The sequence below is a fragment of the Peromyscus maniculatus genome, chromosome 6 (assembly GCF_049852395.1).
Source record: "Peromyscus maniculatus bairdii isolate BWxNUB_F1_BW_parent chromosome 6, HU_Pman_BW_mat_3.1, whole genome shotgun sequence".
Taxonomy (NCBI): Eukaryota; Metazoa; Chordata; class Mammalia; order Rodentia; family Cricetidae; genus Peromyscus; species Peromyscus maniculatus.
Window position 1 is genome coordinate 78,615,642 of NC_134857.1, and position 16,117 is coordinate 78,631,758.

General features: G+C 41.3%; 2 protein-coding genes across 17 annotated transcripts in view; one reads left to right on the forward strand and one right to left on the reverse strand.

Annotated features, from left to right (window-relative positions):
- Positions 1–16,117, reverse strand: part of LOC121826335 (uncharacterized) — a 187,933-nt gene that overhangs the window by 2,053 nt on the left and 169,763 nt on the right. For 2 of the 13 annotated variants that reach the window (XM_076574697.1, XM_076574695.1), the window contains exons 2-5: positions 11,130–11,208; positions 5,100–5,171; positions 1,142–1,229; positions 294–361 (exon numbers count right to left, since the gene is read on the reverse strand). In XM_076574697.1, the coding sequence (XP_076430812.1) occupies positions 294–361; positions 1,142–1,229; positions 5,100–5,171; positions 11,130–11,208 (307 nt within the window). The other 11 variants (XR_013052242.1, XR_013052243.1, XR_013052241.1 and 8 more) reach the window with 11 other exon arrangements.
- LOC143273923 (NADPH-dependent 3-keto-steroid reductase HSD3B3-like) overlaps positions 10,429–16,117 on the forward strand; it is a 40,793-nt gene continuing 35,104 nt past the window's right edge. For 2 of the 4 annotated variants that reach the window (XM_076574687.1, XM_076574691.1), the window contains exons 1-2: positions 10,444–10,567; positions 11,733–11,800. The gene's annotated coding sequence lies outside the window, so the exon portion shown is untranslated. Of the gene's footprint in view, positions 10,568–11,732; positions 11,801–16,117 lie in introns of all 4 variants that reach the window. The other 2 variants (XM_076574686.1, XM_076574689.1) reach the window with 1 other exon arrangement.

The window sequence follows — 16,117 nt, forward strand, 5'->3', positions numbered from 1 at the left end:
CTCCACCTCCACCTCCACCTCCACCTCCACCTCCACCTCCACCTCCACCTGCACCTCCACCTCCACCTCCACCTCCACCTCCTCCTCCTCCACCTCCACCTCCACCTCCTCCTCCTCCACCTCCACCTCCACCTCCACCTCCACCACCACCACCACCACCACCACCACCACCACCACAACAACAACAACAACAACAACAACAACAACAAAAACTGTTCTTCTCTGGCCCTAGAGCCTCTGGGAAGTAACAGCATGTACTCACTTTTTAAACAGCATGTCTGTCTTGAGCCTACCTGGGCATTCTAAGTCTATATGAATGTTCTTGTCCTGTTCCTTCTTGTCTGAATCTATGAAGACTGACCTGATGAAGGAAAAACACTATAGCTACATCAGTTCTGTTAGAGAGGAGAAAAATGAGCCCTCTAGCCCACTCTGCTAATGAGGGACAAGGCCCTTAACAGAAGTGTCAGGCATCTGACACCAAGACATACATCTGCCTCACAGAGACTCATAGCAGAAGAACATATCCCATTTCTGGAGTGGAAGGACCTCCAACAAATCCTCTAGGAGGTGGACATAATGGCCTGCTCACCCCATATCTTGAGCTATGCCACATCCACTTTAGAGTCAGGCCCTTCTGAAACATGGAAAAGAGGATGCCTGGCCCTCAGTGACACTCTGGGAAGGAACCTTCACTAAGCATCACACTTCAATGACCCACAACACTACCCCAGCATTAACTCTTGCTTCAGCCACTGAAACATTCCTCTAATCAAATAGAGTAAAACAAGGCACTCAGCAAAACTTCATCTACCCCTGGAATTCTGAAAAGTAAATGACTTGTGTCGCTGCTATGGCTCCATTTTTAATTCAGTTTAGGTTTTCTTTATGTATAGTACAAGTTGCTGTTCTTGTTTCTATTCTAAAAACACTTTTGCAAATGTCCATGTATATGCATGTGAACATTATCATTATATTATGCACTTCCTTACTGACTTTCTATGTGCACTTGTGTGTGCCTGCCTGTGAACCTCAGCAGGTGTGTGCAGAGGTCAGAGGACAACATGTGGAGTTAGTTCAGGAACTGAACTCAGATTATCAGTCTTTGGGGCAGGAGCCTTTACCTGCTTAGCCATCTTACCAGCCCTTAAGCTGAAGTTGGAAACACAGTGCAGAGACTGTGTCTCTGGCTGATAGTCCCCACTCCATAGCTCTTCCTTCTGCTGCCTCTGAAAGAAAAAAAAACTATTAGGGAAGGTTCTTATTTCAGCTCACTCTAGCTGACATGTTAACATTTAAGAGTTAATTCTCAGCACAGGCAATTAATTCTCAGGCACATCTCTGAGTTCAAGGCTAGGATGATCTACAAAGTGAAATCCAGGATATTCAAGGCTATACAGAAAAACCCTGTTGAGAGAGATACAGAGAGAGAGAAAGAGAGAGAGATGGATTGATAGATAGATAGATGGATAGAGCGAGCACTTATTCTCAAAGGGGATAAAAGGGAAAATACATGAACTATTGCTGTTGTTTTAGCTTAGAGATTTACAAAAAAGAATAAAAGACACCACTTTCAAAGGAGCTAACAGGCTTGCAGGACCCTCTCTCCTCTCACATTACTCCTTCCATTCCTTGGGGACTCCTTGAACCTTGCAGCAGATCCAGGATTCCTCCTTACCTGGATTCCTCTGTGTCTGAAGCCTATATATAGAAGCTCTGTACCTGGGGCCCACAATGGACTCCAGCAGGTGATTTCCACAGTTCTTCTGTCCCCCATTACACTCTCTCATCCTCACCCCTAGCCCTGTAGCAGCATGCTTGCAGGAGCCTATCCATCAGTCCTACTTCATTACCTGGGGACCATGCTAAACCTTGCAGTAGTCCCCACTTTCCTCTTCCTGTGCACCCTCTCCTCCCCACTCCCTCACTTCCAGCTTATCCTGATTCCTTCTTGTCAGCCCCCAATACCAGGAAGCACTTTGTACCTGGGACCCCAGTGGCTACATCTGGCAGGGACTTAGATAGGGGAGTCACACCATCCTTCCTGCCCTCCATTATGATCTCTCCACTCTCACCCTCAGATACATAACAACCTGCACTCATATTCCCTTTTCCCACCTCAGCTCCATTCACTGGAGACTCCAACTCTTTCTTCAGACCCAGGGTCCTCATAGCCCATTCAAGACAGTCTCTCCAGATTCTTCTTTGCCTTAGGTCATCCAGCTTGCATAAAGCCCACTTTCTACCACACCTACAATTTCCTGGGGACCCCATTTCTTGATGTAGACAGGATCCCCTTGGCTCTTTCCTGGAACAACTCTAAGGCATTTTACCTAGCCCACCTCTATTACTCTTTGCCACCCACCAACCTTCAGAAGCACTGTCTGCCTAGGATCCCACAACCACCACACTCTCCTAAGATCAAGAGAGGGCAACAGAAACCAACAACAGAGCACCCACACAACAAAGACCAGACATCAACACCTAAAATCAGCTCAGTCATCACAAACCCAGAGGCCAAGACACCAGCATGGAAACACAAGGACTTCAAATCAGCAGTTCTGAATATGTGCAAGGACCTCACAGAGGATGTGGAAAAACCCTTAATGACGTCTATGAAAACACAAAGGAACAGTGAGGGACGTGATGCAAACAGTTCAAGGCATGAAAGTTGACCTGGGACAGCTAAAGCAAACCTGGAAATGAAAAGACAAGGAAGTCAAACTCAGACCTCAGAGTACACAATAGGGAAGAGAGAATCTCTGGTGTTGCAGACAAGGCAGAAGAAATGGATACCTCAGTCACAGAAAATGTTAAATCTCTGCACTGCTCAGCAAACTTTGCTGTGTCACTAGGGATGGTCCTTGTGACAATTTCTATAGCTCTCTCTTGGTGAGAACAGTTCCAGAGATATGATGTCCATGTCAGTGTTCAGTTGCCACTGTAGAACTGAGTGTATCACTATAGCATCTGGATTCTCAGCTGTCCTTGAATGTGCCTGCATGTTTTTCTTAATTTAAATATTGCTTCCCATTAATGAAATAACAAACTGTGGTGACAAACCATGGAAGAGAAGTACTTTGTTCTTTTCCTCTATCTAAGATCTTTGGTCAGGACTACACACACACACACACACACACACACACACACACACACAGAGAGAGAGAGAGAGACAGAGAGAGAGAGAGAGAGAGAGAGAGAGAGACAGAGACAGAGACAGAGAGACAGAGAGAGACAGAGACTGAGAGACAGAGACAGAGAGGCAAATAGACAGAGAGACACAGAGATCTCTGTAAAGGGTAAAAGTCTAGAACCTTGGCTCCCAGATAGTAAATGTCACCCCTGTCATTTTTATTGTTCCCACACCATGGCCTTGCTGATCCAGGAACAGGAAAGAATGCACCAGGGAGCTGAGATCAGGGTGGTAATGAACAGGAATCATTTGGATTCTTTGGTTTATTTCCTTATACTAACTGTATGTTGTCTGTGATTAGCTACCAGTACCCGTTGGAAGCCTTTGTCCAGGCTACTGTGGCAGTCTTCCTTTATACCAGCTCAGTTCATGTTCCAAGCCCCAACACCCACAAAGAGATCATCCTTAATGTCCATGAGTAAGAACAACGTGAAACTATGCGGTCTGATCCATATCCACACAGCACAAAGATGGGTGAGAAGGAAGTGCTGGCCACAGTGTGTGCATCCTGACAAATGGTGACAGTTTTCATACTTGAATCTTAAGGGCCATGTACATTTATGGGGTAAGAAGGTCATTCCTTTCTGGGGTAATGGGTACAGCCCTCAAAAATAACAGTATTGTGGATGTTACTGGAAAATTCTCCACAATTTTCCCATTTATGTGTGCAATGCAACCTGAGCTCACATTTTGGCTGCCAGGGTCCAAAGAGACCACAGATGTCACTAAGCATCCAAGGACAGTTCCACTACATCTCAGATAACACCCATCAGGAAAGCTATGATGATTTACATTGCACCCTGAGCAAGCACTGGAGCCTTCCTCTGCCCCTGCTGCAGCAGTTCCTGTTCTTGGCTTAGGCTTCTTTTCTTTGGAAAGCAGCCAACACAGTTCACCTGGAAAACTGGTTTGAAGCCTTCATCTTCCCACAGAATCCTGGAGGCCATACCAGTTTGTCAACAGAACAACAGAGACTGGGAATATGGGCTGCTGCTTCCTGAGAGACCCCTAGGGCTCCTGACTTCCCTCCTGTCCAGCCCTGAGCATGATACTCTACAGAATCAGGAGAAACCTGGAGGGGCACCTGGGATGCCACATTTGCCTTAAAAAATGATCCTAGTCAGAAGATGGGGAAGCAGAGCTATTGTCAGCCTCCACTTGATCTGCACAAGACTTTCCTCTGAGAAAAACAACTGCCATCTTAGGAAGCTCAACTGTGCCTAAATGTGGATCATCCCAGCTGACCTAGTCAACTGTTGACTTAGCCTTTTAGAAGAGGGGGCAGAAGGATCATGGGACCCTCAACTGGGTGTCTAGACACTCCATACACCTGTTATACACAATTCTGTTCTAACTGCATATGGCCTCAAGGAGGGGCTAGCGTATATAGGAGTAGAGAGAGGAGGGCTCTGTCTATTCAGCTGTGAGAAAAGTCATCATCCCTACTATGTAAAGACTTTCTAGTGTAGCCTTCTGCAGGGAGCATCCACACTCCTGTAAGTAACTGCCTCACCTATGCACTGAAATTAAGGCCAATAACCTCACTGCTATGGCAGGAGGAACTTTAGTAGTACCTTGTCTTGGTTTGCCGTTGGAGCCTTAGAAAACTGGTAAGACACTGTTCATGTCTCTTCAAGGGAAAGGATCTTAGCAACAACTTCCAGCGTCTGTATCACAGAAAGTTCTAGAACACACCTGGATGTGTATGGTTATTCCCAGTCTTGAGTTTCAACTTTTCCATTTACACAGTGAAACAAATTATAAATTCTCAGCCAAATAAAGACAAAAATATTTGGATTCCTTCCAAAAGTTTTCTCCCACTGAACCTGAGCTGTGGAGTACTTCCCTTCCCTTCACATTTAATTGTTTCTCCTTCTTCCTCCATATCCATAGCTTCCTTCCATACCCACAATCTTCTCTCTTTTATCCTCAGCCTCTTTTCCTCTTGCCACTTCCTGTATTGTCCAACTCAAGTTTCCTGAAAAGAGGAAGCAAATAGAGACAGGTTTGACATGTGGCAGGATTCAGACAGCAAAATGCACTTGCCACTGAGCCTGACCACCTGAGTTCAAGTTGGGGGCTTATGACATGGTTCTTAACTAGTCTAGGAACCAAAAGTCAAAAACCCTGTCAAGCCCACAGACACAGTGACAATCCAAAGCAGGTATGGGTTTGGCAATCTTGAAGGGATAAAGGTGCCACCTTCTAATATTGGATATTGTCTCCTCATCTTTAAATACTACAGACAGCACAACAGTCTCACCTAGCACCAAGACTTCTTCTTTGTCCTGTTCAATAGCACATTTGCACAGACAGACAATTGATAAAAAACAAAATTGGAAATCATAGTACGTAAGCAATGGATCTGTAAAGTTAAAAAAAAAACTCCAAAAGTACCATTGAGTTTCAGTTTATGTTGGCCAACCTCTGGTGGGCATGAGGCTTGCCTGTCAGTGTGCTTTGTATAACCAGTGTGACTCTGAAAAACAATTTTTCCTTTGTGATCCACTATCAAGTGGAGATAGCCTCTGGTTTAGGGAAGAGGATTTCTGTCTGCTTCCAACTAAGCACCAAAACTCCATCTGGCTTAAAACTGTGCAGGCAATATGACTGTTGCATAGTTTCTATGACTTCACAGGTATGTAAATCCTGTTGTGTCTAGAAGGCATTATTTCCCTAATATCTTCCATCTTCTCTGGCTCTTACAATCTTTCTGTCTCCTATTCTGCAGAGTTCCCTGAGTTATAAAGGAGGGACTTATTGAAAACAATCATTTAGGATTGAATGTTTCAAGGTCTCTCACTCACTGCAGTATGTCCAGCTGTGGATGTCTGTATTTTTTCCCATCTGCTGCAGGAGAAAGCTTTTCTGATGATAGCTGAGAAAGGCACTGATCTATGAGCATAGCAGATGTCATTAGGAGTCATTTTATTGCTATATTTCATTAACAAGAAAATAATATTTGTTTTCCCCTAGGTCCCTGGCCTATCTAGCATCAGGTTCTTGACCACTTGAGCGGCATCAGACATGTGTTCTGTCTCACAGAACAGGCCTTAATTACAACCAGAGATATTGGTTGCTCCCATAACTTTTGTGCCACTATTACCACAGGGTATCTTTGCAGGCTGGTCATCATTTTTGATTGCAGGGTAGCAACCTTTGTACAGTGTAGATATTTATTGCTCTTATTGTTAATAACAAGCTGATTACCCGACAGTTGGGCAGGAAGAGTTTGGGTGAGACAGCCTGACATAGAGTAATTGATGGGAAGAGGAAGGACAGAATCTAGAGTCAAGAGCAGATCCTGAGAGCAGCAAGATGGGCATGCTATAATGAGAAAAGGTTGCTGTGGGATGTTCTGTATGTCCTATGGGAGCCCATTCTTAGGTTCCATGTGGCTTTACCCAGCAGGTCCCCATAGAGCATGATTAGGACCACGGCCTGAGTGCAGGTGTCTGAGATGGTCTGCACTTGGCTGTGCTGGGGGATGGTCTGTATGTCAAATTGTTCTGACTGGTCAATAAATAAAACCTGATTGGCCCGTGGCTAAGCAGGAAGTATAGGCGGGACTAACAGAGAGGAGAAATAAAAGAACAGAAAGGCAGAAGGAGACACAGCCATATATATATATATATTCCTACAATAATAAAATAAAGCATTTAAAAAGGGACTAAAGTTACATAAAATAAGCCATATAAAGATGGAAAATAAACAAAGAGACTGGATTCTATATGTTATTGTGTTGTCTTTAGATTTTCTGATTGTTGATAAAGAGAGTGCAACTGCTAAGAAACATTTGATTATGAAAGCTGCTAGATTAAACCAAACTATCGATTTTAAAAATGTCTTCACTTCAAAATTTAACTCAAAAGATATGTTACTTTGGGGAAGAGGTTATGCTTTTCTTTCCACAGGACCCGAGAAACTATGGATTGTTTCTGGTTTAAGAAAATGAGGTTTGATTGGGGAAGACTCTCTAAAATCCTGGCTACAGGTATTAAATGAATAAATAAATGAATAAATGAATGAATGAATGAATGAATGAATGAATAAATAAATAAATAAATAAATAAAAGAACTAGAATATAGGTAACATGTATTTTACCCCCTCAAACATAAAACAAAAAAAACATCTTTAACTGACTTAAGCAAACCACATAACCATACAGGTAATATATGTTACCTTCAAAAATTCATGTATTTTCAGAATAAGGGAATGGAACCAGACACCAATAAAAATGGATGGCCCAGATGATCCAGCCTCCAGAAAAACTTCAAGACTGCTAGCTGAGTTGGTCCAGCCTCAGAGAACACTCCAGCCATGACTTAATTATTATTCCACTTTTCTCAAGGTTCCTTCACAAATGTGAGCACCACCAAACAATAAGTGGTAGTCTAGAGAATGACTCATATTTGCATAAATGTGTTATGGATGTTCATTATAATTTAAAGGAGGTTGGATACTGGTTGTTATTGGTCATAGTTTTAAAAATCAGCATTTTATTTATCAATCAATCAGAATAACACATTTAACAGCATACAAAAGACATGACAGCACTTGCCTCAATTATTGAAGGCAAACTGTTACAAAACACAAAAGTAATACAGAAAAGAAAATGACAGCACAAAATTGCAATAATTAGGGAGAAGACTCCTTCAAACTTCCCTGCTTCTCAGAAATGTCTGTTAGATATACCAGGCCCAAAGGGCAAAGTTGGAGGCCCCAATGTTACAGAAGAAATTTGGGTGACTGTCCAGGAAGTCAGACATCCCTGTTTTTAGGTAACATTTCATACTTCTAGGATCTTTGATGGAGTTAAAGACTAAATAGTTGAACTTATAGCCTTCCTTAGTTTTGATAAGAGGTAAATTAGGTATAAAACTTTAGACTCACATAGATAAGATACATGATACATTGTTTTCTCTAATTTTCAAAATACAAATGGACTAATATTGTAACTGTAATTCTTACCTGATAACTGTTTTAGTTGTATATAATTTTACTATGTTAAAGTTAAAATACGCTTTTTTAATTAGATGAAAATAGGGAAATGCTGTGGAACAATCTCTTTACACTGTAAATATGCATTGTTTGCATTGTTAATAAAAAGCTGATTGGCTTATATCTGGGCAGAAAGAGATTGGGTGAGGTGGCCTGAGATAGAGAGAACATTGTGAAGAGGAAGGGCTGGAGTCTTGAACAGATGCAGAGAGAAGAAGATGGACATGCTATACTGAGAAAAGTTACCAAATGGCAAAGCACAGACAAGAAATATGGGTTAATTTAGAAGGAACAGTTAACTTTCAACAAGCCTGAGCTATAGGCCCAGCATTTGTAATTAATATTAAGCCTCTGAGAAGTTATTTGGGAGCAGTGTGGGGGACAGAAACTTCTGTTTATAGCAGGTTTTGTAGGTAGTTTGGTGTTTAGCTTTTTCCTCTGGCAGGGCACAGAGTACTTTCCAGGATTAACACTACTACTCAGAAGGGATGAAGGCTCTACATAGGCACCAGCTCAACTCCTCCATGTTCAGTGAGTTATGTGGTAGTTGTCTTCAACAGTAAGACCTTACCATCAGTTTGTGGAGAACAACCAACAGCCTTGGCAATAGCCTGGGTAATTTAGGTGTTGTGATGGGGTCTCTTTGGCCAACAACCAAATTAGATTAGATGTAATCCATTCCAACACTGGTGGTTTCATTGGGTGGTAACAGATGTCTAGTTGGGGCTTTGTCTCCCCTGTTATTGGTGATTCCAATTTAGAGATGTTTTATACAAGTTGTATTTTAAGAAGTTTCCACTGTATTAGGTTTCCATACGAACTTTCAAATGGCACTTAGTTTTAGCTATCTCTCCCAGTATTCTCTCACTTGCCTGTTCTTTCCTCTCCTCTCCATTTGATCCTCCCTTTCCCATCCCTCCCCATTCATCCACAACTATCTGTTCTATTTCCCCTTCTCAGGGGATTCCTTCTCTCTCACACCTAGTTCCTTATCTATACCTAATCTCTGTGATTATATAGATCATAGCCTGCTTATCAAAGATATAACAGCTAAAGTATAAACAAATACATGCCATATTTGACTATTGGGGTCTGTGCTACCTCACTCAGGATGATTTTTTTTTGTAGTTCCATCCATTTACCTGCTGAGTATTGATGAATCTGTGTGAAGTTAAGGGGAGGGAGTTGCATGTAAACATGATCAAAATATTTGGTATCAAATTTCAAAGAATCAATAAAATAATTTTGAAAAGAGTTGAATTTAAATTGCATGTGTGACATAACATAAGAAATTAAGATTACCGGTGAAGAAAATTGTTAAACTGTAAGAGTTTTCTCTATTGCAATTAGGTAAGCAAACCTCATTGTTGCTTAGATTTCATTAAATGTTTTTTCACACATCAATTTTTTCTTCCCAAAGTCTAAGAATTACAAGAGGTCTGTAATTACAAGAGGTCTGTACAAAGGAACTCCAAAATAAACATGAACAGTGAACTCTATTTGATATCAGGAGAAAGTAGAAAAAAACTAAAAACAAACAAACAAATAAAAACTAGCTGAAAACCTTTACATGTTAACCCTTTATTGAAGTATTAAATACAAAAAGCATTTGCTACCCCTGTTTGTCTACCCGCTGAGAATGAGAGGCCAGGTCTCCATGGGGTGAGGTTCCACTCATCCCATCACATCCCCAGCTCACTTGTCAGGTTTCCAGTTCAGCCACACAGTGGCAATGGGCAGATACACTCTTATTTATAACTCCCATTTTCACCTTTTCCTTTTGATTACAATAACACCTTCAAAACAGCATCCACTTTGATTTTGAAAACTACATTAATTATGTGCCATATAGAAAAATGGTCTATTATACATATCCTTTCAATATTGAATGATTGGGTTTTATTGAATATATAGCTAGCAAAAGTAAACTTACAAATAAAAAATAGCAGGCAGGGAGAAGTGGCATAGAGACAAAGAAACATCTTCAAACTAGGGCCTTACACTACCCATCAGAAATGACTAGAGTAGCCCAAGTGGGAGAGAAAGCAAATGTAATCTCAAATAAGGTTCTTAAAACACTGACAGAAATGACCAGGGAGTCCCTGCTCAAACAGTCTTGCTGGAGCTTGACAGCATTGGTGGCCTTTGGATGAGAATGACCTCATAGACTCACATGCTTGAATCCTTGGTCCCCTTTGTGGAAATGTGAGGAAAGCATTAGGATATATGGCCTTGTTGGAGGAGGTGTCTCTGAGGTGGACTTTGAACAGCTGCTGCTCCTAGTGTGCGCTCTGCTTCGTGCTTCCGGATCAAGAAGGGAGCTCTCTGCTGTGCCTGCTGCCGTCCTGATCTCCAACCCCAGGAAACAAAACGTGAGTCCAATTCAATGCTGTCTTTTATGAGTTACTCTGGCAGTGATGTCTTGCAATAGCAATACAAAGTAACTAAAACTTGTTACTCAGTTATTGCCTTGTGAGGAGGTTTCCAGTTACATGGGTGAGCTTCCCATTTGCTATTCCCAAGGTAGGTTTATACCATGAGACAAGCAATTTTTAATTGCCTCTGTTGCCAATGGTTCTTCCATCTGTTCTGGAGGGCTCCATGTCTTGAATACCTTTAACTGTTTTCTGTCCTCCTTTCTCCTCATCACGGGGACAAGGGAGGCGGGACTTTACCTGTGGAAAGGCCCTTGAAGGGCCTTTGAGATAAACGCTTGAGTCTGAAACTGGGGACTCATGCTCTCAGACTTGACTCCCAATATGTGTAAACAGTAGGTATCAATTTAGGAACAGAGGAGTGACAGATGCGTCTTCTGCTAAGGCAATCTTCTCAACTCCTTAGTCACCCACTCTACAAAGATTCCCCCTTTACCACCTCCATGTGTTATCCATAGCTAATTACACTGTCCTTATAAATATGTTGAGGGCCATTTACCTGGTTTCTGTGCTGAGGGGACACGTTTCACCTCGATGTCAACAGTAACTGACCAGGTAGGCATCTCTGAGTGAATAAACTGAAAAACGAGGTACAGTAGACACAGATTTTATCAAATAGCTGGCACAAGAAGGGAAGATGAGGGAAGAGGCAGAATGCTTTGAACATAAATGTAAATATGAATTGAAGGTGCTGCCTACTGTGAGTGAGTTGCATAATCATGTTGAGAATCAAGAAGCAGAAGCCACCGGGAGTCTATGGTGGAACAATTAATCACTGTACTGTATAAGAGAAAAGGGGAGAGAGGAGCACATGGAGGGAGGGACAGAAAGAGGGAAGCTGGCTCTTATACTGGTTTTGGGGACCCTACTCATCATTGTTCAGCCTTAATATATGGGGAGGTGCTGAGTCTTAGGGCAACTCCACAAGTGATGCTTTGCTGATATTCATGGGATGGCTGCCCTTTCCTAAATAGAAATGGAGGAGGAGTGGATTGGGTAGGGGGAAGAGAGGGAGGTTACAGGGATGGACTGGGAGGAAAGGAGGAAGCAGAAACTGTGGCTGGGATGTAAAATAAAGAAACAAAGTTTTTTTTTTTTAAAGGCATAATGGGGGAGAGAACCATCCTTTACCATCAACTGATCCCAGCATCGATATCAAGGTTCTTCCAGGTCTGTTCCTTCTGGCTGCTCATCCCACTCCCTGTAATGTAGTTTCTCAGCAACTTCTTCTTGCCTCAGGCTACCCTTCCTGGGGAATCTCCACCTAGCAGAGAGAGTTGCATTCTGGTTAAGGGCACCTGTCCCTGTTGAAAGTGGTTGTTCATTAACTTATTGATTATCTGACTTGTCTCTCTAGACTCCAGCAGAATACCTGAGAGCCTTGCACCCAAAACTTGTGCTCATATATAAATTGGGGCCAAGATGAGTATTGCATGATATTACAGAAGGCAAGAATGAAAGAAGATAATGTATATAAAGAAAGTCCCTTGGCCTCCATGTCCAGTATGTTCTAACTGATTTGGGCAGCCCTATCCCTATGGTATTATAATTTGTGGCTTCTGTGGCCTTACTCTTCAGTGTAGCCAGTTGTTGGCTGCAGGTGTTCTATGTTCTTTGCATCTCTGATACTGAGGGTTCATATTCCAGCCAGTGCTTCACCATTATAGCCTCATGTATCACTCTGTCAGAGGCTCCTTACAGTGAATCTAACCCTGCTACACATTACTCTGAGTTCAAAGGCTTTCTTTAAACTCTAGGTAAAAGCCTTCATGATTCCAGAACACCTACATTATCTGTGCCTGGAAAACTAGCATTATGTGAATGATGCCAGGTTCTGCCAAAAATTCCAGCAGTAGACAGAGCCTCTTGGACCAAGGCTGCAGTGGACTCTAAGTTTTTGAATCTAGGAAAACACATCCATAGGCAACCACCTTTGAGTACAGCACCCTGCAGCTCTCTCTTTGAAAGGACTTTCAGATGCATGCTGTTTCACACAGTGGAGTCTGTGGTCCAGAAACATGGTGTCACATTGAAATTTCCTGTCCCAGATTAATTAGCCCGTTACTTTTGAGTCAAGCCTTACTAACACAAGTGGTTTCTGGATCAACAAATCGTTCACATTTGAAATGCTACAGTCCACAGTGAAATAGTAGTCTTTACTATCCACACATCTTTGGCATTCTGGTGTTCTGATCTCCCACCTATGTGTGTTAAGATAATACAGCTTGCATGAAAAGATTCTTCTTCTTTTGTTTTTATTTTTGTTTGGTTTCTATTTTATTTCTTTGTTTCGTTTGGTTTTAGTTTTTCTTTTAAACTCAGTTTTGTTTTTTGGGGAGATATTGCAAGGGCAGTGGACAGATGAGAAGTCACAGGGCAATGAGTGGGATAGAATGCATGATGTGAAATCCACATAGAATCAATAATAAGCAAGGCCAACAATTGGGATACTGGTGAGGTTGTTGAGGCCATCGCAAAACTCATCTATGATGATCCTGGTACAGAAGGTCGCTGAAAGAATATTAAGAAGAACACATTGAATGTTTAGACTGATTATTGCATCATGCAAAAGAATAATCAGGCCATTAAAAGCAAAATCTGCACCCTTGGAGGACTGGATCAGGGACACAATTAATATTGAGTCTCATGACCATGATGATATGTTGATAGGAGAAGCAATTTCAAAATATTTGAGGAATGTCAGATGTTTTGGGTATGAAAAACAAGGTCATTTGAAAAGGGAGTGTAAACAGGGCATTCCAAAAAAGAATGATTATTCCAGGAACAAGGGCAACACAATGTCCCTCCCTTCTGGATTATGCAGAAGGTGTGTGGTAAGGGTAAACATTGGACCAAGGAATGGAGATCAACAAGAGACAGACAAGGTAATCCTTTGCCTGTGTCCTCGGGGAAACTCCCAGATGGGGCTCATGCAGCACAGCAAATTCAGTTCAAACCTTTCCTGCCATCATAGAAGAAACCCCTACTCAGAGCAATTAAAGAACCAAATGCCTATTGGAATAAACCAGGCATTTTAAAATGAGTAGTGTTCGTCTTTGTAAAGAAAATAAGAGAAAACACTACTCATTTTAAAATCAGCAGTCGGACAATTTGGCAAGTAACTCAAAATAAGACCATTTGGTGTTTTCTGATCTTCATTAATAACAATCAGGTCTGTGAAATCTCTTGCAATGCACTGTGGAATAATTTTTTTCAGAGCCAGTCCTCTTCTGTAATAAACATGCGCATCTGGTATAACTGTTGAGAGCTGTTCACAGTCGTACTGTTCTCCCATGATGTATATGTAATGTTGTGATAAAAATCTTAGGGGATGTCTGTCTGTTGAAGTAGGAAGCAAATTCATCAGTAGCTTCAATATAAGCGACCTCTTCATCATTGGAGTCTACTGTGGTTTCATCATGGACTCATTGATTGTCAACTGTCTTTGGAACAGGCTTTGGTGGAGCCTTATCACCAAGTATATATATCATCCTTAATGTTTAACTTTCCTTCCCATGCTTTAAGGGTGGAAGGCATTTGCTAATTTCTACAAGGGAGTCTGAGTTAAATTGCCAAATTGCAGGAAAGGATTTGATGTTCCATCTCCACGCCTTTGAATAGATTCATTAACAGAAGTACTAATATCTACAGTTCCACTCAAACTATACTGCTGCCATCTTAACTTTGAGTGAGAATATTTTATTTGAGGGAAGCCATAAATCAATGATGTCTCTATGGGAGATATTGATTAGCACTCAAGATTTCTCTCACATTTTTGCCAATGCACCCAGTCAGATTCCATGGTGGTAACCCTCATCTCACAGGAGAGTAGATTAGTGACACTAATCTCCTGTCCTTCAAAACCAAATGCATGAAGCAATTAAAACTTACTATGATAATCCTGGGTAGTATTGATTATAGATAGCTACACTTGAAAGATTATATTTAGACATTGAATTCCATTTCTCATACAAACAGGAATTCCTTGTACTCCCACAGTATAATTTTTAATCTCTTTACCCTCTTTCATTGGCTGAGCAGGACCTCGGTTGTCATAAGGACCAGGTAGCCAAGAAGATTCATTAACCATCATAGGAATATTCATAACTCCCCAACTTTTGTGTAAGTTAATCTGAGGATTAGGGATAAAGGTCCAGTAAGTATGACCAGTCCCCATTACCTGTGTAGTTACCACAGACAACATAACAAGGAACAAAGTTGTAGCATTTAGAGGTCTCTGAGGCATTTGAGTTATCACCTCCCCTTTGTCACACCAGTTTTTAAGCTGTCCTCGGGTGGGAGAATTAGCTGTCTGCTGTAAAGGCCTTCTGCATTTTTTATTTCCCAGAGGCATCTCAGCCAAGGAATCCATGAGACTCCTGTTGCTCATGGAAGAATTTTTATCAGTTTTGATGAGGTCCACAATCTTTTATCTCCAATGGAAACATAAGCATACTCTTAGCCCCTGTTAACACTTTTACTGGTTTCTATTTTGATGTGAAAACACTTATAATAAATGGGCTGACTCAATTTAGCAGGTTTTTCCACAATCCAATGTCTTTCAGCAGATGTTGTCACTGTTTCATTACCTTTTAATTTTTTTAAATTAGTAATACCCCCCCCCCAATTGCTACATTTCATTGGAAACATAAAATGAGGCATTTTCAATTTTAACTTTTATCAGTATGCCAGTTATACCAATTGTTTTTAATAAATGTGTGATTATAAAATCAACCTTTTTCAGAGCTTAAGGCAGATGCTCATTGTAATCCAGAGTATATATATCAATTATATAATGAATATATTTTAATTTTCCAAATTCTGCTAAACAAAATATATCTATTTGTCAAATTTCATTTCTTTTTTTTTTCTTTCTTTCTATCTTTTTTTTTTTTTTTTTTGATTTTTCGAGACAGGGTTTCTCCGTGTAGCTTTGTGCCTTTCCTGGAACTCACTTGGTAGCCCAGGCTGGCCTTGAACTCACAGAGATCCGCTTGGCTGTCTCCCGAGTGCTGGGATTAAAGGCATGAGCCACCACCGCCCGGCTTAAATTTCGTTTCTTTATGTACATTTAGGATTAGTTCCTCCAGGTGAAGAAACTTGATTATACAAAGAACAAACAGAACAGTTTTTTTATAATTTCCTTACCTTGTTGTCAAGTATTAGAAAAAAAATTTTCTTAAGTCCCTACTATTAATATGATATTTCTTCTGAAATTCTAAAATTTCCAACACATTTCCTATCAGTAATTGCTTAATCTATTTATTTTCTTTTGCTAATGTCCCAGGCAATCCAGTATGAGAGCAAATATTGGCAATATAAAATGGTAAATTCCAGGCCGGGCGGTGGTGGCGCACGCCTTTAATCCCAGCACTTGGGAGGCAGAGCCAGGCGGATCTCTGTGAGTTCGAGGCTAGCCTGTGCTACCAAGTGAGTTCCAGGAAAGGCACAAAGCTACATAGAGAAACCCTGTCTCGAAAAACAAAA